The following is a 23,935-nucleotide window of genomic DNA, read 5'->3' as shown; positions in this document are numbered from 1 at the left end:
CCAAAACCAGTTGGGTGATAGCAGAGCACAAGTAGCAAAAGGGGTTTTGTGGTGGTGTGACACAAAAGTAAAGTTGGGCAAAGCCTGTCCGCAGTTTCAGCCTGTGTGTGGCAAACACCTGGAATCACAAAATCTGCTGGCTTATTTTATCAACAGAAAAGGCTTCCAGCTTAAAAGGTTAGACAGAAATTTAAAAGGCAGCTTGCAATGAAAGCCAAGTTGAGGAAAAGAGAAAAAGAATCCAAGAGGCATCCCTGAGGAGAGGAGAGAGCACAGCAATGTGGCCATCAGCTACTCATGTGTCAAGAACAGATGATCTGCCCATCATAATTAAAGAGAGAGACTTAAAAAAACACGCAAGGAAGCAGGAGGTGCCAGAAAACTTCAGTGGAGCGGGAGCTGCTGGCTCAGACGTGGGGAGAGGAGGAGATGAGGGGCAGGGAGAGCAGCTCCCAGCAGGGACAGGCACCCTGAGCTGACACCACTGCCCGGGCTCTGCCTCGCCCCGTGATTAATGGCAGCGGCTGCCACCAGGAGCCATCCTCCTAATGCATGTCACAAACTTCATAATTCCACTTGGAACGAGACAACAGCAAGTTAAATTCCTGGATCACTGTCACTGTGTCACTTACAGAAGGAGCTGCACCGGGGAGCAGTTGGCTATTGGAGTAATTTGAATGGAAATGTCAGTTTTCACAACCTGTGATTTGAGGTGAGTGCCCTGCTATTATACAGCAGCTCTGTCAGGCTGAGTGTTCACTGCCACCTCCCCTCACATCCCAGCCTCCTCCTGCCACCCACTGCCACCAAAAAATCCACATTTCCTCCTCTGCAACACCTGCAATCCCAGCCAAGAACAGCTTGGGTGGGTGAACACTCCCTGTGTCTTCTCCTGTCATGGCCAGATTTTAATCCTGATTTTTTTATTCTGGCAAAGGGATGTGCTTCAAAGCCTCCCTGAAAGAGTGAGCTGTTCCTGAATAAATTGATTAATCCAGACTCACACTGACCTCTGGGTTTTGTCTGAGTAAGGACTTCTGAATATGGTCAATATGTCTTACTGCTAAATACTTGCAGGAGTTGCTACAATGAGGTTGTACACGTCTTATACACCTCTGTGACAGGCTCAGTCAATTCCTGGCACTGTAAGGGGAAAAAAACACTGTGCAGAAGTACCTGTCCTTCAGCACCACCCTTGTGTATGTTATGTACACATTTATCCAGATGTTGTGGCGTTTGAAAGGCCACACATCCACGGCACACCTTGGGCACTGCTCTGTCTCCAGTGATTCAGGAGGAAATGGAGTTAAATCAGTGTGGCTCTCTCAAGCAGGAACTCACAAAAGTTTAACTTCGATCACTCAGCATCTGTTTAGAAGGATTTATAAGGATACAAACACAGTGTTCCCACAATTTTACTAAATTGCAGCCTTTGTGAAAGCACCAGAAATGCAAAGAAACAGAAAATCCTGGATGGGGCAGCCACAGCTGCTCTGAGCACCCTGTGCCAGGGCCTTCCCACCCTGTGTCCTGGCGCTCCATGCCCTGTAAATTGTCTCTCCAATTGCAGAGGTGACCTAAACCCAATAGAAAATGAAAGCAGGGAACACTGGCTCTGAGAAATCCAGCTCACAGAACGGGGCAGGGAGGGGAGAGCCCGAGGGTGTCACTGGCACCCCTTTTCCAGCCATCCTGCAGGATAACCAGCACTCAGCCTGCACTGGGAAGGGTTTCTCAGGCAGATCCCACGCAGGTGACTTAGTCCTACCCCTGCAATTTTTAAAAATGGAGAAATAATTGAGCTGAGAAATCTCTTGGGTGGCAGCTCTTCTTGGCTGAGCACTGACACAGGAGAGCAGCAGCAGTAGGGTGAGTTCTTCTGTGGGTTTCTCCTCCTTGGATGAGCAGGATACTCTGCTTTAGAAAAAAATGAGAAGGTCTGTTGTTCAAAAGCAGAGCTGTGACAGCAAGATGTTTGGGCTTTGCCATCCTCCATAGGCAGGAGAGAGTAAAGAAATGATTTTGCTGTTTATACATTTCCCACGGTGCCACAGATGTTGGGGTATCTGCAGGCAAAGTGAAGCTCAATTACCACTATTACTTTTCCTTTAAAGGAGAGGTTTCCTGAGTCAGTAAATCCAGGGGTTTTTCTTATTCTTTCATGCCAAACACAAGTACGTCAGGAGAAAACCTCCCCTACAAAACAGCGAAAGAGGTGGAAAACAAGCCAAATTTAGATTTTTGCCTGCAGGACAATTGACAAACCACGACGCTTTCCTGGCTTCAGAACAGCTCCTTAGATCACAGGTGGTTGGATTTTAAAGGGTAGAAAGCAAAGCTGTCTCTTTCCAGCATCTCCTCCACAGCCTCCTGACTTTTATGTGTGCCCGGGCAGGGGAGCCTGGATCCTGTTGCAACACTCTGTTGGACTATAAACCAATGATATTTGCTTTACCTGTGCACTATCTTCCATGCAACAAAACAACATTTACATCTGGGATCAATTTGCTTGAAATTAAAGTGCAGCTGCTATATCTCTTCTGCATCAAAAGTGTGGTGTTAAGGCTATAACACACAGACAGTTACACATTACTCGGCATTGTAATATTTAGATTTGTGTCATTTTCCATCTGAGGTAAAAAGCATCTTTAAATAAATGAGTGATCTTAGACTACATATTTTATGGGCTGTGTACTCGGCGAGATATATCCACATTTGCAACGTGCATGTTCTGAGCTCAATTGCCAACTGTGTGTTTAGGCCTTGAATTTTAATGCTCCAACAAAGACGTGGCGTTGGGGTAAGTAGGGCTGCGTGCTCTGGAAAGTTCTGCTGTGCTTGTGCAAGAGGGCTGGAGGAGTTTTGGGGGTGTTTCAGGTAAAAAGGAAATGCAGATGCACTTCCCCCTCTTTAAAAGGCTTTGGGGTGACCTAATTGCAGCCTTCCAGGACCTAAAGGGAGCTACCAGAAAGATGGAGAGAGATGATTTGCAAGAGCTTGGAGTGCCAGGAGAAGGGGGAATGGCTTTAAACTGGGAGGAGGTTTAGACAGATACCATGAACTATAGGGTCAGATGGGATGTTGGGAATTGGGAATTGTTCCCTGGCAGGGTGGGCAGCCCTGGCACAGGGTGCCCAGAGCAGCTGGGGCTGCCCCTGGATCCCTGGCAGTGCCCAAGGCCAGGTTGGACACTGGGGCTGGAGCAGCTGGGACAGGGGAAGGTGTCCCTGACCAGGGGCTGGAACTTAATGGGCTACAGGGTCCCTTCCAACCCAAACAATTCCCTGATTCTACCATCCTGTTAACTACAACACACCATTTTCTGATGTCTGGGGACAATTAGGCTCTGAAGTTTCCAGCCAGTTTTACCCAACACTGCTCCCTCTTAGCTCTGTGTTTTTGTTCCTCCTCAGATCACCAAATTCAGCCTGATATTCCCTTATTGTTTTACTGCCACTGGCAAGTAACAATTCAAAAGCACTAAAACCACTGTCCAGGATAAAAGTGAGTGAGCAGAGAGCAGGGCAGCTTAGTGAAATCAAGCTCAATGGTTATGTAGGTCATTTCAAACACAGAATATTCTACCTGAAAGCACAGAGTATTGGTTAAAACAAAACAAAAGAATGGAAGTGCAGCGTTTCCAAGCTATCACTTCCTCCTGGCAGCTGCAATATTTTGTGTTTCAGTGAAGATGAACCAGATTTTTTTTGGTAACAGTCAGAGAAAGGCTGCAGCCTCCGCTGGGGGCTGCTCAACCCCGGCAGATGAGAGGCTGTAGGATCTCTGCATCTTCTGCTCCAGCTTTGGCAAAAAAGGACTTTTCCAGAGCAATCCCGCAGTGGTTGACATGACACAAAGCTGTGAAAGACAGGATGCTGCTCATCCAAAAGAATCAGATTATGTACCTGGACTTTATCCGCTGCCTGGAGAAGAGAGACAACCAATTAGTCCAACACAGCTTCTTTGCCATACCCAGGCTGGAAAACAGATTGAAGGGGTCAAAAACATTCAGAAGGCTCCACATGATCTGACATTTGCCTTGTCACAATTTTCCTGACAGCCAGAAGGTTGGAGGCAGGCTGCTGGTCATCGGGAGCCACGGAAGGGAAGACTGATTGCCGAGCCGGGCACGGGGAGCCGCTCAATTAACAGCCTGCTCCTCCTCAAAGCAGCCCCTTCTCCAGCAACTCAGGCTGGGTTTAGGCTGCTCATTGGAGAGGATAAACAGGCTGTAAACAGCTGTGGGAGTGAGCAGACACGCCTGGAGTTTCCAGCCTCCTGATATTCCTGTGCACACAGATGTGATCCCCAAGCTGAGACACTCGGAGGTCCAAAGCTCGTTCCAGTCCTGTCCTCTTCTGCACTCCATTGCATTTGCACAACAATCTGCTGCAAAATGCAGTTTAAAGGCTGCAAAATGCAGACTTCCATGGCCAATAGATCAGTTTCATTTCAATTTTTGCTTTTATTTTCCCAGTTGATTTTGGCCCCACTTAAATAGAACTTTCAGCAGTTAATTCTTTGCACGGGGTTTGTCTCAGCCTGGGACTGGGCACTCACCTCGTATATGTGTGGATGATACAGACACAGATCGATTTATCTATCTATCTATCTATCTATCTATCTATCTATCTATCTATCTATCTATTTTGTAGATAAAAATCAGGACAGTTTTCTATGTCCCCACTGTTCTGTGATGAAATCCCATCCCTTCTGCCACCCTTCTGTCACAGCCACTGGGAATGTCTGAGGTTCATCCTCCTCAGCTTTTACACAGACAGTAAAAAGCACAACAGCCCTGACATCAGGAATTGTATGTCCCAACAAAAATAGGACATTTAGATAGGCAGAGATTGAGATCCTCTCTCCTAACCCACTTCTCCTGATGCTGCTCCACGCTGCTGGCATGGAGCTCCTGAAGAGGCTGGATCTCCCTTCACTAGTGGTGGCCAATCTTCTGATCCACTCAGGGGGTGCTTAGAATGACAATATTTGGATAAAGGTTTGAAAAAGCCCAGCCCAAACAAACCCTTCCAGCAGTGGAAATCCAGCCTTGGTTGGATGTTTGGTCAAAGAGGGGTCCCACCACACTCCCTCCAAATTAATTAATATGTTATATATCACTGTACATCCAGACACTCTATATTACCTATTTTAAAATTTATTTATGTGAAGATGGCTACATTTCAGAAAGCCTTTCAAGAGCAGTGAAAGCCAATGGCTCAGCCCTGCATTAAGGCCAAGCTTCTGCAGGTTCTAGATAAAATAAAGGCATTTCCTGTGTGTCCTGAGCCTTTGGCAGCACCAGGTGCCTGTGCTGGTGTCCCTGGCTGCCCAGGGTGAGGCTGGACATGAGCTCTGCTGGCTCCCTGTGAATTACAGTGCTGGCCCCTGGGGTCACCTCCCTCTGCTCCTCCTCCTCCTCCTCGGGGCAGGGGGCACCCCGAGCCAAAGGGGGCACAGGAGCTGCTCTGCAGCCCTCCCAGCTGATTACTGAGGCATCACCCCCTTCCAGCTGGGAACACCAAGCTGGCCATCCCGAGGTGTTGGCTGTGTCTGTAAATGATGCTGTGGTGCAGCAGCTCACGCTGCAGCGTTCCCTTCATCCCTGCACAGCCCTGAACCTCCTGAGGGCTCTGCCCACACAGGTCCACTTTGGGTGAGCTGCTGACCTGCGTCCCTCATGGGAAAGCTTTCTCTAAGTAAAAATTAAAATGGTTGTGTGATGAGCTTTCACACATGAGCATTTTGTTCAGACAGGACAAAGGGATGTTTCTTTCTGGACGCTATGAAGAAATAATTTCTTCCCACCAGTTACTTTGTCATTAACTACTGAAAGGCTGCTGTGTGCCCACTGCCCCCCAAAATTCAACCTGCACTTACCACGCTGATTGAAACCAATTTTGATTGGTATCAAAAGCACATAAAATGTTTTTGATTATTGAAAGCAGAAATAAGGACCATGTTCAAGGCTTATGCTTCCTAAAAATCATGGGTCATAATCAACACTGAACCTCCTGAAAAGGCTCAGCCATGAGAACAAAGTTGTAGAATCAGAGAATCATAGAAGGGTTTGGGTTGGGAGGGACCCCAAATCCCACCCAGTGCCACCCCTGCCATGGCAGGGACACCTTCCCCTGTCCTGGCTGCTCCAGCCCCAGTGTCCAGCCTGGCCTTGGGCACTGCCAGGGATCCAGGGGCAGCCCCAGCTGCTCTGTGCAATCAACAAAAACAATTTCCCAAAACCTCCCAGGCCTCACCAATGGAAATACAATGGGTTTTCCTTTTGCTGGCCAGAGTTTTAAAGCTTTAACTCAAATCTGGGTCCAAAGCCCCTTGGGGTTCCCATTCCCAGCATCCTGCCGTGGTGCTCCAGCTTTGGATCTGAGCAGGGCTGGGAGGGGCTGAGCAGAGCCCAATTCCAGACTGGCTGAAGTGCCCTACTTTGAAGTGAGAGACAAGATTCCGTGTGGAATTAGGTCATCCTGGCGCCCATCGGAAATGAAAATTACATCATCGCGCCGTGCCTCGTCCTCTGATAAAAGGGCTGCAGCTGTTTCCCTCATCAGCTCCCACAGCTCTGCACTCGGGGTCATGCTGAGGGTTATTTTAATTAAACACAACCTCTGCCAGCCACTCTGACCTCGGCTGGTGCCTAAGTTGGGTTGAGCCCCATCCGGGGGCTGGGCAGAGCCCTCACACCAGGCTGGACCCTCATCTTCCTCCCCGTCCCTCCCACGAGCAGGAGCTCCTCTTCCATCTGCCCTGCTGCCATCTGCAGCCAGAACTTCAGCAGAAAGAAAAGCGATTCCACCTCAGAGAGCGCCCCCGGCCCCGGATGGGCTGTCCTGGCACCCCGCAGCACCCGCGGGGACGGAGCAGCATCCCCATCCCGCAGGCGGGTGATGGACCGGGGAGAGCAGCCCGGGAGGAGCCCCCCACGCCCCCATCTCCTCCAGGAAAACTCACGGCAACAAATAAAAAGCCCTGTTTAAAATAACTAAATAAGGCACTTAAAGAGGTTTTAAAAATTGATAACTCCGCGCACGGGATCGATCTTAATTACTGCCCAGGCGGAATTTTTTTTTTGTCTTCTGGCTTTTTTCAGCTCAAAAACTCACCCGCCCACGCCAGCCATTAATGAGAAACGTTAAGGGCTCCTTAACAATGTCCTTTCATCAGCCCGAGGTGCTGCCAGCATCCCGCTCACGTCAATTTGCACCTCCTGGTCCAGCTCCTGCATCCCGGCCGCGAGTGATGGAGCGCAGACCCCCGGCTCCGGCCGGGCTGGGCACCTCCTCCAGCCCCGCATCCCCGGCTCCGGCCGGGCTGGGCACCTCCTCCAGCCCCGCATCCCCGGCTCCGGCCGGGCTGGGCACCTCCTCCAGCCCCAAATCCCGGCTCCAGCCCCAAATCCCGGCTCCGGCCGGGCTGGGCACCCCCTCCAGCCCCAAATCCCGGCTCCAGCCCCAAATCCCGGCTCCAGCCCCGCATCCCCGGCTCCGGCCGGGCTGGGCACCCCCTCCAGCCCCAAATCCCCGCTCCGGCCGGGGATGCTCTGCACCAGCCTGGCTCCCCATCTCTGCATCACCCCCCTGGGGAAGCAGCAAAGTGCGGTGGCTTCCCCCCCTCAGCCTCCAGGCTGCAGGGATGGGGCCAAGGATGCTCGTCCTGGATCCCCCCGGGGGGATAATGGGAGAGGAAAAGGGGTTTGGAAGGGTGGGGAAGGGAGAGGATTCGTAGGGAAAATGGGGATGGGAAGAAGCAAGCACGTGGAGAGGAGAGGTTTGAGGACAGGGAGGGAGCAAAGGTTTTGTGAGGACACGGCTCCTGGGGGGAAAAAGAGGAGAGAGGAAAAAAAGGAAAAAAGAGAAAGAAAAAGGAAAAAGGAGAAGAAAAGAAAAAATAAAAAAGAGAAAGTAAAGAGAGTAAAGCAAAAAGAGAAAAAAAAAAAGGAGAAAAAATAGGAAAAAAGAGAAGGAAAAAGAGAAAAAAAGAAAAAATAGCAAAACCGGAAGAAAATAAAAAAGAGGAAAAAAACACTTAGGAGAGAAAAGTAAAAAGAGAAAAAGAGAGGAGGAAAAAAAAGAAAAGTAAGTTAAAAATAAAAAGAAAGAGAGAAAAAAGAAACAAGAAAAAAAAGAAAAAATAATAAAGAGAAGAAAAGAAAAAGGAGAAAAAATAAGAGAAAAAAAGAAAAAAGAAAAAAGAAAAAAGAAAAAAGGAAAAAGAAGAAAGGAAAAAGAAAAAAAAGAAAAAAGGGAAAAGAATAAAAAGAAGAAAAGAAAAAAGAGAAAAAATAAGAGAAAAAAGTAAAAGGAGAAAAAAAAGAGTAAAGAGGGAAAAAAAGTTTAAAAAAGGGTAAAAAAAAAAGAGAAAAGATATAAAAATGAGGAATGAAAAGGAAGTTGAGCAGAGGGGGCAGTGTCCCCGCTGCCCGGCACAGAGCCGTGGGTGGGTTTGTTTCTCACACCCTCCAGGCGTTATTTGAAACCCAAATCTGCTCTGCCGTGGGCAGGAGGGGTGGGCAGGGAGATTCTCCTTTGTTTTTCTGGAGGAGCAGGGCACGGCTCCGCTCCCCTTCTCCGAGGGGACAAAAACGAACACAATTAAACCTGTAAACGCAATTCTTCAAGGGGTTTTGCATTCCTGCAAGGTTCTTATCGGGAAATTATTCTTGAAATAGTCCCTAAATCTTCCAGGATTCCCCTTGGGATACTGTGCTGTAAGTTTTTAAAGAATTTTCTAAAGGTTTAATCATTTTTGCATTTTCTTTAAGAAAGCAGCTTTGCAACAGCACCTTTCCCAATAAATAACCATGTTAATACCAAGTCTCTTGGAGCTGGGTGCAACACAATATTTATAGATAATATAAATTTAAAGTAGGAGGAAAAATGATTAAAAGTAGCAATCTGTGATTTTTCCAGAAGAAACAATCAAAGTGGCATAGAATGGTTTGGGGTGAAAAGGATTTTAAAGATCATAATAGTAATAATGATAATAATAAAAATAATAATAGCAATAGATGTTAAAAGAAACAATGGCTTAAAATCACCACACATGTCTAACTTAACCTAACTTGGAAAGTGATGTGTCCTACCAGTAACAGCAATTCCACTGATAAGGAAAATATCAATTATCACTTCAAAAAAGTTCCTGATGCTTGAGAACTGCCTAAGAAAAATGCAACGGAAGCTCTGAAGGGCCAGATCTCGCTGGCCCCGATCAGATGAGTAATTCCTCTAATTCCAAAGGCCAGGAAATTTGGGCACATCTCGAGGAAGGTCCCCAGCACGCCAATGAATCGTTGTTCTGTTCGAGATGCCTCCAGTCTGAGCTCATTACGGTGCATGGAAGTGATCTGTAACAATCCTGAGGCCTGGGGCCCTTTTCCATTTGGGATTGATACATGGGGTGGAATCTGCATTTTTCATCGAACAGTACAGCCAGTGTGGCTGCAGCTCTGCTGCAAATCCCATGCAGGAAATACAAGAGAGTCCTTCAAAAATATTCCCACTTGCTTTGGACTGGCTGCAGAGCTTGTTTGTAAGGGAAAAAAAAAAGAACCTGCTGCAAAATTCAGTTTCTTCCCTGGTCAAGGGCATCTATTTCATTCTCAATGTAATTCTGCCAAAACAAATATTATTTTTGAATCTTTCATTATCCCTGGCCCTGGGAAGGGCTGGAGCAGTGTGCTGGTCCGGGATGCTGCAGGCCAGGAGGAGCCCAGAGCGTGGCCAGGCTGGATGGGGGCACTGGCAGGGCAGGGGAAACCAATTCCCAGGAAAAAAGCACAAGGCTGGTGCCTGCCAGGGGCAGGGGCTGGTGTGTCACAGACAGTGGGTGCGAGGTGTTCCATCAGCTCCAGACACTGCCCTCAACCCCACCCACGGGATGGGCACTCCGGGCATCTGTGGGGGCAGAGTGCCCCAAACTCAACCCAACCCCAAATCCCTGCACCTCCTTGGTGCTGCATTATTTTATTTTATATTTTATTTTATATTTTATTTTATTTTATTTCGTTTTATTTTGTTTTATTTATTTTATTTTGATTTATTTCTACTTTGTTTATATACAGAATATATATATATATATATATATATAATTTATCTATCGCTCTAATTTGCCTTTTATACGTATGTATGTGTATATATGTATGCATGTATCTATGTATGCACATTTATGTCTATGTGCACACACAAATACCTGTATTTCACTAAAGCCAGATGCATTTTGGGGTGCTCAGGGTTATTTCTGTCCAAAGCCCCCCCAGTGCCCCCCGTTCCGCCCCCGACCCCCGAACCTGGGGGGACCCGGCCCCGCGCGCCCTCTGTCGGGCAGCGCCCGAACTGCACCGCGCGTCCCTGTCCATCCCTCCCTGTCCCTGTCCCCGTCCCTGTCCCTGTGTCTGACTGTCCCTAACCCTGTTCCTGTCCCTATCCCTGTCCCCCTGTCCATCCCTCCCTGTCCCTGTCTCTGACCCTGTCCCTGAATGTCCCTGTCCCCGTCCCTGTTCCTGTCCTTGACTGCCCCGTCCTTGTCCCTGACTGTCTCTAACCCTGTCCCTGTCCCTGTCCTTAGCCCTGTTCCTGACTGTTCCTGTCCCTGTCCTTGTCCCTCTGTCCATCCCTCCCTGTCCCTGTCTGTCCCTGTCTGTCCCCGTCTCCGTGTCCCTGTCCTTAGCCCTGTTCCTGACTGTTCCTGTCCTTGTCCCTGTCCATCCCTCCCTGACCCTGTCCCTGTCCACCTCCACCTGTCCCTCTCCATCCCTGACTGTCCCTGTCCCTGTCCTTGTCCTCCTGTTCATCTGTCCCTGTCCCTGTCCACCTCCACCTGTCCCTCTCCTTCCCTGACTGTCCCTGTCCCTGTCCTTGTCCTCCTGTTCATCTGTCCCTGTCCCTGTCCGCCTCCACCTGTCCCTCTCCTTCCCTGACTGACCCTGTCCAAGTCCCTTTCCCTGTCCATCCCTTCTTGTCCCTGTCCTGTCCCCCCGTGCCTGTTCCTCTGTTCCTGCCCATCTCTGCCTTACCCATCCCTCCCTGTCCCTGTCCCCATGTCCATCCCTCCCTGTCCCCTGTCCATCCCCCCCTGTCCCCTGTCCATCCCTGACTGTCCCTGCCCGCCCTGAGTCCCTGACCCAGAGCAGGATTTCACTCCCAGAGTTCGCTGTTTCCCTGGGAAAGGCCTTACCTGCCCCCATCCCCAGTCCCACAAAAACAAAGTCACATCCCTGAAAAAGCCCAAATACCTGGAAAAAAAACCCCACTGAGGGATGCAAATGTGGGAAAGGTTAAAGTTGACATTTGCTGCCGCCTGCTTTTGGTGCCAGCATGTATTAGAGATATAAAAAAATAATAAAATACACCCAAACTGTACATATTATAAGGCTGTATTTTTATCTCGGGGTTCTGGTGACACGTACAAACCACTTGAGCTTTGCTTCTGTGCTTTATATCGCCACGAGAAACCCTTGATAAAAATACAGCTTTATATTGTACAGTGGGGTATAGTTTATTTTCCCCATATATCACACCCTGTGTTTTATTTATAAACAGACTCAAAGACACTTGCACATGCAAAGCAGTTTTTTTATTGAAGTAATTCCGAGGTATCAATAATCCTGGATTAACTAAGGCACTGCCACACAATAATTTTTGGGGGGCAGCAATGGCCTTCCTAAAGAGACATCCATGAAAATATGATAAAACACATAAAAAAATCAGTATTTCCAAGTTACAATTTACGATTCCCATACTGGAAATTTCAGCTTCTGGTGGCTCGTACTCTCAGAGAACCCTGCTAAAACCACCTCAAAATTTAACTTTAATGTCTCTTGAATCCTTCCAACAGAGAGGCTACAGGAAATAAAGCTTTGGAAAACAGAGAAACATGGAAATCTGAAGGAAAACTCAAGTGATAAAGAAATATGCTGCTGGAAGGAAACAACTACAACTTGAGAACTGAGCTTTTCAGTATTTTGCCAAATCTGGCTAATCAAACTGCTTATCCAAAATACAGAATTTGTCAGGATCATCTCTTATCCTGCTCTATGCAAAAAAAAAAAAAAAAAAATTATTCCCATCTCCCCGTCCAAAAAGAAAAGGCAGGAGTAAGGAATTCAACAGCCGCCTGCTTTTGCACAGATTCCACCGTGCTCCTTTAACTCCTGCTCAGGTGAAAAACCATTTTATGCCCCAAAGTGGGGAGGGGGAGGTGGGCAGTGCCAGGCTGGGCCACTCGCCGCGAGCCAGACGCCTCCTCAGGGGGAAGCTTCCACCTCACACTTGCCACGTCCCTCCCACTCCCTTATCCCTGCTTTAATGGACATTAAAAATAGAACAAAACGGGGCTGGAGATGGGAACAAAATCCATGCACAACAGGCCTGGATCGCTGTAGCCATTCTGCTGTAAAATGTAAAAACAAGAAAGGGCAGCCGAGCTGCCTCCCCCAGGACGCATCCCGCTTTTTTAATATAGTGGTGCCACCACACATTTCACTTTGGATGCTGCATTATATTTCTGTGTCACTCAAATATTTACCATTTCCCCCAATTCTGCTGGGTGCTCTGAGAGAGAGCTCATTGCGAGCCGTGGCTGTGAGCAGCCCCGCCAGGCGCCAGCTTCTCCTGCTGCAGCTTCTCCTGCTGCAGCTTCTCCTGCTGCAGCTTCTCCTGCTGCAGCTTCTCCTGCTGCAGCTTTTCCTTCTGCAGCTTCTCCTGCTGCAGCTTCTCCTGCAGCTTCTCCTGCTGCAGCTTCTCCTGCAGCTTCTCCTTCTGCAGCTTCTCGTGGCCCAGCAGCCACTCCTTCAGCAGCCGTCCCCCGCCGTATTGCCCGCTGGCCCCGCTGCTGAGGATCACCCTGTGGCACGGGATGAGGATGGGAATCTGCAAAACACCCCAAAACCGGGAGGAGCAGCGGGTGAGGCCGAGGGGAGGCAGGAACCAGGGGATGTGGCCCTCGGCGCCCTGCTGGGGATCTGCCACGGGCTGGGCTCCTGGGCTCGGGGTTTTGCAGCCTGAGTGATGCTGTGGTTCCATCAGCCTGGAAATGCAGCGCTGTAAAAGCCAGCAGCTCTGTGGCACTGGGCTGGCAGGGACACGGAGCTGCCACATCAGGGCCACGCTCCTGGCAGAGCACAAACAGAGCCCATCAGCACCCCTGGGGACCACCCCAGTTCTCAGGAAAAAACAGGCATGGGGAGGAATTTTAATACATAAAAATGATGTAAAGTCTTTAAAAGGATAAACCTGAGATATTAAATCCCATATATAAAATGTTCCCTGCAGCACCAGGTCCTGCTGCCCTGCGCCAGCTGAGCCCTGCGTGCCCAGGGCGGGGAACGAAGCCTCAGAGACCCAAAATGCACATGAAGAATTATTTAAATTGGACACTGGGATGGAACTGCTCCCTGGCAGGGTGGGCAGCCCTGGCACAGGGTGCCCAGAGCAGCTGGGGCTGCCCCTGGATCCCTGGCAGTGCCCAAGGCCAGGCTGGACACTGGGGCTGGAGCAGCTGGGACAGGGGAAGGTGTCCCTGCCATGGCTGGGGGGCACTGGGTGGGATTTGGGGTCCCTTCCAACTCAACCCACTCTGGGATACCATGATCATCCCAGGACCAGAAGATTGCTGTGAAAAAATAGATTATTGAGAAGGGATCCCAGTGCCTGAGCTCCCCAGCAGATCCTCTTCCTGCTGTAGCACCTCCATGTGCCCCCTGGAGAAATCCTCTGGAAGACCAAGGCACTATGTATTATTTAGCAGCAAGTCAATCCAAAATGGGTTGTGAATTTTTAAAACCTCCAACAGGAGAAGTTTGATTCTGACCTAACCAATTTTAAGAACTCCTTTTCTCCCTCTCTCTGCCTTCTACTCCTGATCATTTCTAACCACACGACAGAGACTCTGCAAAATCAATGCCAGAAGTTACATAATGGACTGATAATGCAGAGGAGAACATAAACGTGTTTTTTTTTTTTATTTTTTATTACAGGTGATTATCATAGCTGAAGTACACACCATAAAAACTGCAATAGATCATCTCCAATCACGGGTGTGTTTTGGTAACTGCACAGCAATGGCATTGCAATGGTGGGGCTGGGACAACCTCACTCCCCCAAAAGGGCAGTTCCCACCAATCTGGGTGTCTCAAGTCAAAAATTGTAATTTATTTCTATGCAGACACACAGACAAATGGCACACTTCACCCTCACTTATTTTAATCCCATTTAATCACACAGTTCAAGCCCTGTGGTGAATTTGAGCCTGGGATACACAAACCCCAAAGTATCTGAACAGCCACTGGCCAGACCATAAATTGAGAGGGGTTTTATTCAGGGTGTTCTTTCAGTTTACTTAACTCATTTCAATACCTGAAATTTAAAATCCTAATCTCAGCCCACATTGAATGAGAGAAGACACACAGGTGCTAATTGTTGATCAGGGTTTAAATAAAAAAATGCTTCCAATATCTGCTTTATTTGGAGGTGGCAATGCCACAAGTGATTAATCCATCTGTGACAACTGCAGTGAGTACCAATAAAAGCTTTGCTCCATGCCAAGCCGTCCCACAGTAGGTTTATGACTTCTTCAAGGAAATTGGGGTTTTTTTTGCAAGTGTTTTTTTGGTTTGGGGTTTCTCTGCCTTTGCACTCCCCGCAGTTACTGCAGGAGGCTTGGCTTGAGTGACAAAGCCATAATAATACACTGTAAAACATCTATGAGGTTCATTTGCAATTCTTTAAAAATACACACAGTAAAGCAGCAGATTTTGGTGGCAAGGCTATAAATCTTGGTAGAGAAAAAGAAAAAAAAAACACTTTATTTTCAGATGTGGGGTCTCGGATGATCCCTGGGTGGGTGCAGGACCTGCTCACAGCACAGGGAAGTGGGGCTGATCTGTCAGCACCCAGCAAACAGAGGAGGTATGAAATTAATGCCACTTTTTCCACGGCCAAAACAAAGAATTCCACGCTGAGATTGTCCCAACACAAGCACCCATCCGTCACCCTCCACAGCTCTGGGTGCAGGAGTGGTACAATGACCATACCAGCGCTGTAATTTAAAAATATTGAATATTGCTTCAGTTTGGCTTAATTGTGGTGACAACGTTCAGCCTACTAAAATAATTAAACCTGCTAAAATTTATTAGGGCCCTAAGGACATTTTAGAGGGAGAACTACCCTAGTCTGGAGCTTTAATGCCTCAGCTCCATTTAATGTAATTTTTATCAATAACCAAGCAGCTCATAATATTATAGCACCGCTGAAATCTTCATGCTGTGAAATCTAATTCCTCTCCTCCACGAATCCATCACACACACAGCCCCTACCTCCAACGCTATAAAACTTCCAAACCCAGAGATTTGTCTCCAACAAAAAAATAATATGAAGGAGCCCTCGGATCGATGCCGGAGTCCCTCTGATTCGGGCACCAGCTGAATATTTTCTCCAACTTCGCTTTTGTTCTTCTGGGTAGAGGCCCACAAGGGAAAGAGCTTGTTTTCACTCGCAGCCTCATCAATACCTAAATCCTGGTGAACAAGTGACACTGAGAAGCTGTAATCAATAGCTCCCTGTGCGTTTTTTCTTCTGGTCAAATGGTTCAGCACTACTGACAGCCCTGACACTCGGAACATGATGCTAAATCTTTATCAACAGCCATCTGGGTGAGTGGCAGAACAAGGCTGGGCCGGTCATTAGCGCTCCTGGCGATCTGTGAACAAACCAACCCCTCCAGAACGCCTTTGTTCAGGGAAAGAAGGTGGGGGGAAACTCCCTGCCCACAGGATGGATCACTGGGAACTGCTTTTGGGGAATTCCAACACTCTGGCTGTTCCCAGAGGTGAGGGAAATGTGCCATGGCATGGCTGGGGAGCTGCTGAATCCAAACTGGACACAGCTGAGGGATCGCACTGAGACACACCCAGCAAAAAACAGACCTGTGGATTGCCCCTCTCACAGAATCCCAGAATGGCTTGGGCTGGCAGGGATCTTAAAGACCACCCAGTTCCCAGCCCTGCTTTTTCTCCACCTCTTCCCCAGCAGAAACCAATCCCGTGGTGTGACCCAGCATGGTGGGTCTCAGGTTATCACTGGCCACCAAAGGATGCAAAGGTACTGGGAATGAAAATAGCAGGGAAAGGTTCTTCCCCAGAGGGTGCTGGCACTGCCCAGGCTCCCCAGGGAATGGGCACTGCCCAGGCTGCCAGAGCTCCAGGAGCATTGGGACAGCACTGCCAGGGATGCCCAGGTGGGATTTTGGGGAATCTGTGCAGGGCCAGGAGCTGGGCTGGATGATCTGTGGGTCCCTTCCAGCTCAGAACATTCCCTGGTTCAAAGGATGAACACCCTGGTACTCTGAGGTGTCCATGATGTTTCAGGTCCACCCAGCACAATTTTCTCACACATGCACCACTGCTCCCCCAGTGCTCAAAACATTTGGGTGGAATATCCATGATTTAGCTCAATGTTGTATCCGTGACTCAGGATGGACTGGTGCAATATCCTTGACTTAGGATGGACTGGTACCAGGATCAGGCTGTGCCCCTGGCTGGGGTGAGCCCAAGGACCAGCACAGATGGAGAGGGCAAAACCCAGTGCAGAGAGCTGAGTGCTGTGATCAGAGCTCTGAAGATGTCTTATTTAAGGCACAGAACACTCATTCAGGATGGCCTTGGACTAATCAGCCCAACATTCTCCATTTCCCACGAGCTTCTGTGATTTCTTTTTGATCCTCCTCTACCAGTCTAATGAGATTTTTAATTGAACTTTATGGGTTCCCTTTGAGGACCACAGACCTTGCAATCAGCGTAAACCACAGCAAACTGTGGGGAGCCTCTCCTGTGAAAGGTGAGCCATCCCCACCCTGTCCTGGGCAGGAACTGAGGCAGCTGCTGCTGCTGGCACCTCTTCCACCTCCTCGTGAAGCTGAAGGTCGGCCCAGGAATAATGTGGAGCATCCCAGCTGCAAGGGGAGACCTGTGGAATGCACTCTGCCCAAATTACAGACCAAGCCTGGAGTCATAGGAGGGAGAGACACGCTGGTGTCTGGTGGAGAAAGGGGAGTTTGTGATTTTACCCAAGTGTTTTGATGCCCAGCTCAGGGTTATTCCAAAGGGCCCTTTTTCCTGTACTACCACCCTCACTAAATGAGGTTTATCACAAATCCTTCCTCCACCACACCAGGTTGCTCCAAGGCCCATCCAAGCCCTGGGCACTTCCAGGGATGGGTTTGGAGTTTGGATGGAGGGTTTAGACCCTGGGTAGCTGCTGAGCAATCTCTGACCTCCTGTGTTTTTTCACACTGGTCCTCTCAGTGTTTTCTTTAATCAGATTTCTACGAGGCTGCAAGGTGGAGTTGCAAATTGGGTCAGAAAATCTGTTTTCGCAAGAGTTGACGGCTTTACACACAGAAATAACAAAGGTGAGGGGTTTTTTTGCAGTGCCACATTTTATCTTTATCTCTCACCTCATGCATAAAATCCGTGTGTATTGCACACAGCCAGCCTGCACATGATGGCTCACAGGTGAAGGACCAGGAGACATTTCTGGGGGAAGGATCAGGAGCAGTGAACAGTTGCTCACACTCAGGTGCAAAAGGATGATGTGTGTGTGTGTGTGTGTGTGTTTGCATGTGGAATGTGGATGGAATTCCAGATTACCTCCAGGAGATGAGCAGTGGCAAAATTGTGGTTTGCGATGGGCAGGACTCTCATTACAGCACTGATTTTTTTTTTTTTTTTAATCATCAGCTTTCTATGATGAAATATTGAGGTGGTATTATATTAATACAGCTCTTTTTCCCTACAGCTATACATTATTATCTATAACCATAGCTTAAAAATTTTCTGCTGGGGACAGAAACCACTGCGGCCACGGTATGGGCTGGGAAATGGCAATAATAACTAGGACCCCATTTAAAAAAATTGCAGGAGCTTTGCTGTATATTTTCAGCACTATTTTCATCCTTCCTCACAGGGGAAAAAGCAGGAATTTTCACACCACAACCTGCTGTTACTGCTACTTTGGATGCTGCTGCTCCACTGCAGCCCGAGGGCAAAGCTGGGTACATTTCTAGGCGATAGCAATTACATCTCCTTTTGCACAACACTGGATTGTTATTCTTTGAGAACTGTTTCCTGTAGGTTTGCATTGGATTGCCTTATCTTAATGTACACCAGATTATATTGGAAAGCATTCCATCATATTAAAATAGTTTGTATTGTCAAGTACAATGCGGGGTATTGACAAAACACTGCTGATAGGACCTGCTTCACAAGGACAGCTGAGGCACGCTGCAAACAACAGGGTGGGCTCAAAGCTGAACCCCACAGGGATCTGTGTGGGTCTCCCTGGCTGGCTGCTACCCGTGGGGAATTGTGGAATGAGATGGGCTCGAAGGTCCCTTCCAACCCCAATTGCTCTGGGCTTCTGTGGCTCTGTGGGTTCAGAGATTGAACTGCTCCTCAGACAGTGCAGGCACGTCCAGCTGAGCCCCCAAACCCTCTGAGCCAGGATGGGGCTGATCCAAACCCACACAGCACCCACTGGGCATCACAGCAGCTTCACACACCGACCCAGGTGACTCAGGTGCATAAACACCCCCAAAAAGCTAAACCCGGACAAAGAAAAGGGAAAACAGACACAGATCATTTAGCATATGAACATTTTTTCCCCAAATCCACAGGCCTGACCTGGAGTGCTGCTCCCTCTAGCTGGTTCAAATTCAGGCAACTCACCTCCAGAATCCCAGACTGGTTTGGGTTGGAAGGGACCTTAAACTCATCCCATTCCACCCACTGCCATGGGCAGGGACACCTTCCACTGTCCCAGGGTGCCCCTGGCCTTGTTTTCAGAATTGTATTTATGCCAGAGTGGATGGCTTTTGGATGCTTTTAACACAACCAAAAGCACTCATAACCTGCCAACTTAAGTCCACGTGGAAGACAAAAAGACTTCCCCAACCCAAAAATACACAAAGAAGTTTGAGAACAACAAACTGTGCAGAGGCTGGTGAGCACCAGAAGCGTTCCTCCTCCCAACACAACCCCATGAACGGCAGGGCGTAAATCCCACTAACCTGGGCCGTGCATTATTGCAGATTAAAAACACTCCCTACCTTATTCCTCAGGGCAGAGCAGTTTTCAGAGCAGACAGATTTACCCTGATGCCACTCAGCCTGCAGAGCTCCCCAAACCCAGCATCCCCAGCAGCTCTGGGCTGGCAGGCGCCCCGCACTCACCGGGTTGCTCCTCATGGCTCCCCCCACGGCTCGGGCTGCCCGGCTGTTGCCAGCCAGATCTGCCAGCTGCTTGTAGGAAACAGCCTCCCCAAACTTGACATCATTCAGCAGGGTCCACAGCACCTGCCTGGTGAAGGAATCTGCAAGGCAGAGGGAGAGAGCATTGCTGGACGGGAGAAATTAGGATGGAACAGCCCAAAACCCAGAGCAAAGGCAGCTCTGTAATTCAAACTGAACAGCCCCCTGCACTGTCCTGCTCTTGTATGTATGACTACATTTAAATACATGGTTACTGCAGAGAGCGCTTGGAGTAACTGATCACTATAAAAAAAGGATTTAAGGCTTTGATTTTCCTGTATTTTTAATTTGCTTCCAGTACAATTATCCTGTTAGCTCACACAATGTGGCTTTTCCCATTAAATTGGCGGAGTATAAATTAGCATAGAGGCAAATTAAAAGGGAAGGAATAAGTGGCTGTACCTCTTTGACAAAGGCCTGGCATCTCCAGCTAATTTCCAACTTCAGCTGGGACGTGCCAGAGACGCCCTAGAGCCAGCAAACTCTGAATTATCCTGGCTGACTGCATTTTCTAGTGGGGACCCCCGAGCTACAGCTCAGCACTGCACACACTGCCAAGTGTAAGGACTAGCTGTGACCTTGAATGTCCTGCACATCCTTAATGATGCAGGGGGAAAAGAAATATAATGTATCGGCCATTATTTTAATTTTAATTCGGCAGCAAATTGCTCTAAGTGTTCCAATTGCTGAAATAATGAATAAGCAAATGCATTAGGAGAAGCTTTCTCTGGCATCTCAGGGTGGTACCCAGCCCAGGATTGTTTCAAGGAAGGAAAAGGGATAGTCCTGTTTGGATTTGAGTTGGGCTGAACACCTCTGGCTCCTCCAAGGCACTTGGAAAAGCTCTGAAGATCTAACTCCTGGATAACTCACTGAGAAGAGTGAGCTGGTGACTGGAGAAGGGGGAAAAAAAGAAGAGACTCCTTCCCCCAGCTGAGAGCCTCAACCTCCCACTCTGGCAAAGAAACAAACTGATTAAAAACATTTTCTTTCTTTACTTGTCAAAAAATACACTGATTACCTTCTGTAGGAAGGTAAAGAAATGTGATTTTGTTCTTAAAGGAAACCCATACGGCGTTATGTGTGTGTTAAATAATAAAAATCACTTCTTAACTGAAGGGAATGATAATCACTTCATTGAAAAAATCTGTTTAGTCTTTATTATAACATTAAGCAAATTAAACATCAGCATAATCCAGGTGATACGAGAAAAGGGTCATCAAAGAAATTAACTTTGTTGTTCATTAATTTACATGGATTAGTAGAGGGCAAAGAGATAGCAAATCTGCTCTAGTTTTTTATGATATAATTTCAAACTGTACACCATTTGTGGCAGTAGGGTGACTTTGGGGTTAATCAGACTGATTTGTCCTTTTAATTGCTTTCTATTCAAAGAAAATTCATTAGATAATGTTCTCTTCAAAATTCATGAATCAATTTAACTGAAGAAACCACATTAACAGCTTTGGGTTCATTAGCACAAGCAGCCGTGTTACTGGCTGATTGCTACGAGGGCTTCCTTAGGCAAACAGATTTTGTTTACTGTGATTCCTTCAGAAAGGTTGATTTCAAATCAAACTGGGCCTTATTATTTTCTTAACCTGTTTGATCTGGCAGGATTAGCTTTAACCCCCCCTGCTCAGGGGGAGTCACTGCCCCATGGCATCTTTCAAATGACCAGAAAATCCCTTTTTTACCGTCAGTTTTGGCAGGCTGGGGCGGGATGGACTTGAAACTTTGGGAACCTGTTGGAATCAGGGAGAAAACAGAGCCAAGTGCACCTGGACAGGGAGCAGCTGGGGGAGGATGGGGCAGCTGCAGAGCCCCGAGTGATGCCCAAATTCCCAGGGACACAGGGACACAGACTGCCCTCCTCCCCACACAGGGCACAGACCATCCCCGTGCCAGAGCCACCAGGCATTGCTCACGGGAGCAATCCACGCCTCTGCTCCCACATAAAACACCGGAGAAGGGTTCAAAAGAATGAAATATTTAGCAATCATGCACATCATTTTGGAAACGTCTCTGAAAACTCAATTTCATCCTGCGGGGAGCAAAGGCATTAATTAGTTGAAGCAGCTCGAAGAGGCAGTGCCAAATCCTGTTATTGAACTGTCTGCAAGTGTCAGTGCCTGGGAGCACAACCTGCCCAGATGAGGTGGGTGAACTTTGCCCAGTTTTCAGTGTGCCAACGTTTAACGCCGTTAAATATCTTTATAAAGTGCTGGGAATTGCCCACACCAGCACACTGGAGTTCTCCGGCTCCACGGGAACTCCACGTCCTGGGGAGGCTGAGCAACAGGAGCACCACGAGGTTTGGTCCTTCCTGTGCCCCCACCTGCACGTGGGGTCAGCCAAAACCCCCTCCAGGTGAGCAGGAGAGCCCCTGACCAGCAGGGACACCTCCCCCTGCCCCAGTGCCACCCTGCCATGGCAGGGACACCTTCCCCTGTCCCAGGTGCTCCAGCCCCAGTGTCCAGCCTGGCCCTGGGCACTGCCAGGGATCCAGGGGCAGCCCCAGCTGCTCGGGGAATCCCATCCTGTTGGAAACTGGGAATTTTGGGCTTTCTGTGCTGGCAGGCACTGACCCCAAGAGAACTCTGCAATGATCTGAGACCCTGGAGAAGCTTCCAGAATGGAATGGCAGAACTGGGATTGTGGGGGTGGAGTTTGGATAGAAGTGTGTGATACCACAGGGTGAGAAATTCAGAGTTTAAGGGTTTAGAATACAGTGATATATAAAGCAAGATGGAGCTTTTAGGGTGGAGGCTGTTCCTCCTTCTTCACCTCCTTCTTCACCTTCCTCTCCATGGGTTTGGGTGGTTTTGTGTAATTGGATGAAAAAATCCACATTGCAGGTCACAGGTAGTTGGTTATTAAGTTAAAAGTAAAAATAATTTAATGTAATTTCATAATTGGACAGTTGATCCTTAAGAGGCCTTGTAGAGAGAGACACACGTCTCCATTTTCCGTTTGTGAAGTGCTGCAGAGCTCAGGGTTTGTGAGACTGTGACAAGGATAAGAACTAATAAACACCTGAGTCCCAACAAGAAATACCCCCTCACAATTTAATCCTGACCTTGGCAGAAGAAAATAAGTGAAGAATTGACATTAGTGGTGATCCTGTGTGAGGAGGACACCGGTTAAGATCGGCACCTCCCTGAAGAAAAAGAAGATAAAACTTGACACCATGCCATCCCCTCCCCACCCTCACAGGGAAGGATATTTCCAGATAAATTACCCTGAACCTGTTGTTAACACCAAAATGCTCAGAGGTCCCTCCTACCAGCCCACTGGGCCTTAATTCTCCATATAAACATGTGAAATCCATGGGGATAACGGAGAGAAAAATCAATTTTACTTGAACACCAGCTGTATCATAACTTTTAACAGTGTAACTGAAGGTGGGAATTAGTCCAAAAAAGGAAAATCATACAGTTCTAACTAATAATCATGGAATTATGGAATGGTCTGGGTTGGAAAAATCACTTTATTCCACCCCCTTGCCATGGGCAGGGACACCTCCTACTGAATAATATCTACTATATATTATTTACCTATACATATATGTTTGTATCTAATCTCCAACGAGGATTTTTGGGGTTGGTGAGGGGCTCAGTCCCTCAGGGTTCAGGAAGGATGAGGGAAGAGCAGAGGGACCAGTGCCAGTCCCTTCCTGTCCCCTCTCTATCTCACAGCCCGATTTTCCACCTTTTTTAATCTCTTTGATTAAGAGGAATTAAAGACAGACTGGTTTTTCCTTCCCCTCAACCCTGATTGCTGGGAATGTTAGTTTTTGTTTGTCGTGTTGGTTTATTTTTGTGGGTTTTTTTTCCCCTGCTTTTCTTTTTGTTTGTTTGTTTTTCCCCCAGAGTTTTGCAAATGCAAAGACAGATATAAACACTTGTTCCTCCTCGGCAGCTTTTTCACAGCCTGCCTGGGGTACTGCACAGACAACTTTTCTTGGTTTTTTCACTCATTGGTTCTCACTGTTATTACTATTAGCATAAAAAACCCAAAACATTCGAGCACAACAGCTGAAAAACACCCAAATCTGTCTGGAAAACAGCAGCTCCTGCTGCAGCAGCAGCTCCCACCTGAGCCACAGAACTCAGACTGGCTCCTGGGTCTGGGAAGAACAGGTCCACACTCACACTGCAGAACTTTTCCTGACAACAAATGGTGTAAACCATTGACCCAGGCAAGAGAGCAGATTTTTAGCAATTTTGAGACTTCCTTATTAAAAAAGCCATGTTAAACCTGTCACCCTACCAAAGACTCAGCTATCAAGTGATATGTGAAGAGATAACTGTTTAATTCAAGTGTTTTTATCTTTTTGTGAGGTTGCCCCTGGATTCCTGGCAGTGCCCAAGGCAAGGTAGGACAGGGCTTGGAGCACCCAGGGACAGTGGGAGGTGTCAGCCCATGGCAGGGGTGGCACTGGGGGGGCTTTGAGGGCCCTTCCAGCCCAAACCAGGCTGTGACTCCATCAAATATCAGGCACTTTTATTCCGATTTTAGGTATTGCCTGTGTATGCATGTTTGCAAAATGTGGTCCAATAAAAGAAACAACGATTGTAATGCAGAACCTTGCAGTCTGCCTGCACCCCTTCAGGGA

General features: G+C 48.0%; 1 protein-coding gene across 1 annotated transcript in view; it reads right to left on the bottom strand.

Moving 5' to 3' along the window:
- Window positions 1-11,625: 11,625 nt before the first annotated feature.
- Window positions 11,626-23,935, bottom strand: part of MGMT (O-6-methylguanine-DNA methyltransferase) — a 141,143-nt gene continuing 128,833 nt past the window's right edge. Inside the window, exons 5-6 of the mRNA XM_084210056.1 lie at window positions 19,240-19,379; window positions 11,626-12,884 (exon numbers count right to left, since the gene is read on the bottom strand). Coding sequence (XP_084066182.1) covers window positions 12,579-12,884; window positions 19,240-19,379 — 446 coding nt within the window. The 3' untranslated portion in view covers window positions 11,626-12,578. The remainder of the gene's footprint in view (window positions 12,885-19,239; window positions 19,380-23,935) is intronic.

This window comes from Fringilla coelebs (assembly GCF_963513975.1).
Source record: "Fringilla coelebs genome assembly, chromosome: 8".
NCBI classification, from domain to species: Eukaryota; Metazoa; Chordata; class Aves; order Passeriformes; family Fringillidae; genus Fringilla; species Fringilla coelebs.
The sequence above is the reverse complement of the archived record's forward strand: the minus strand, read 5'-3'. Positions and strand labels throughout refer to the sequence as shown.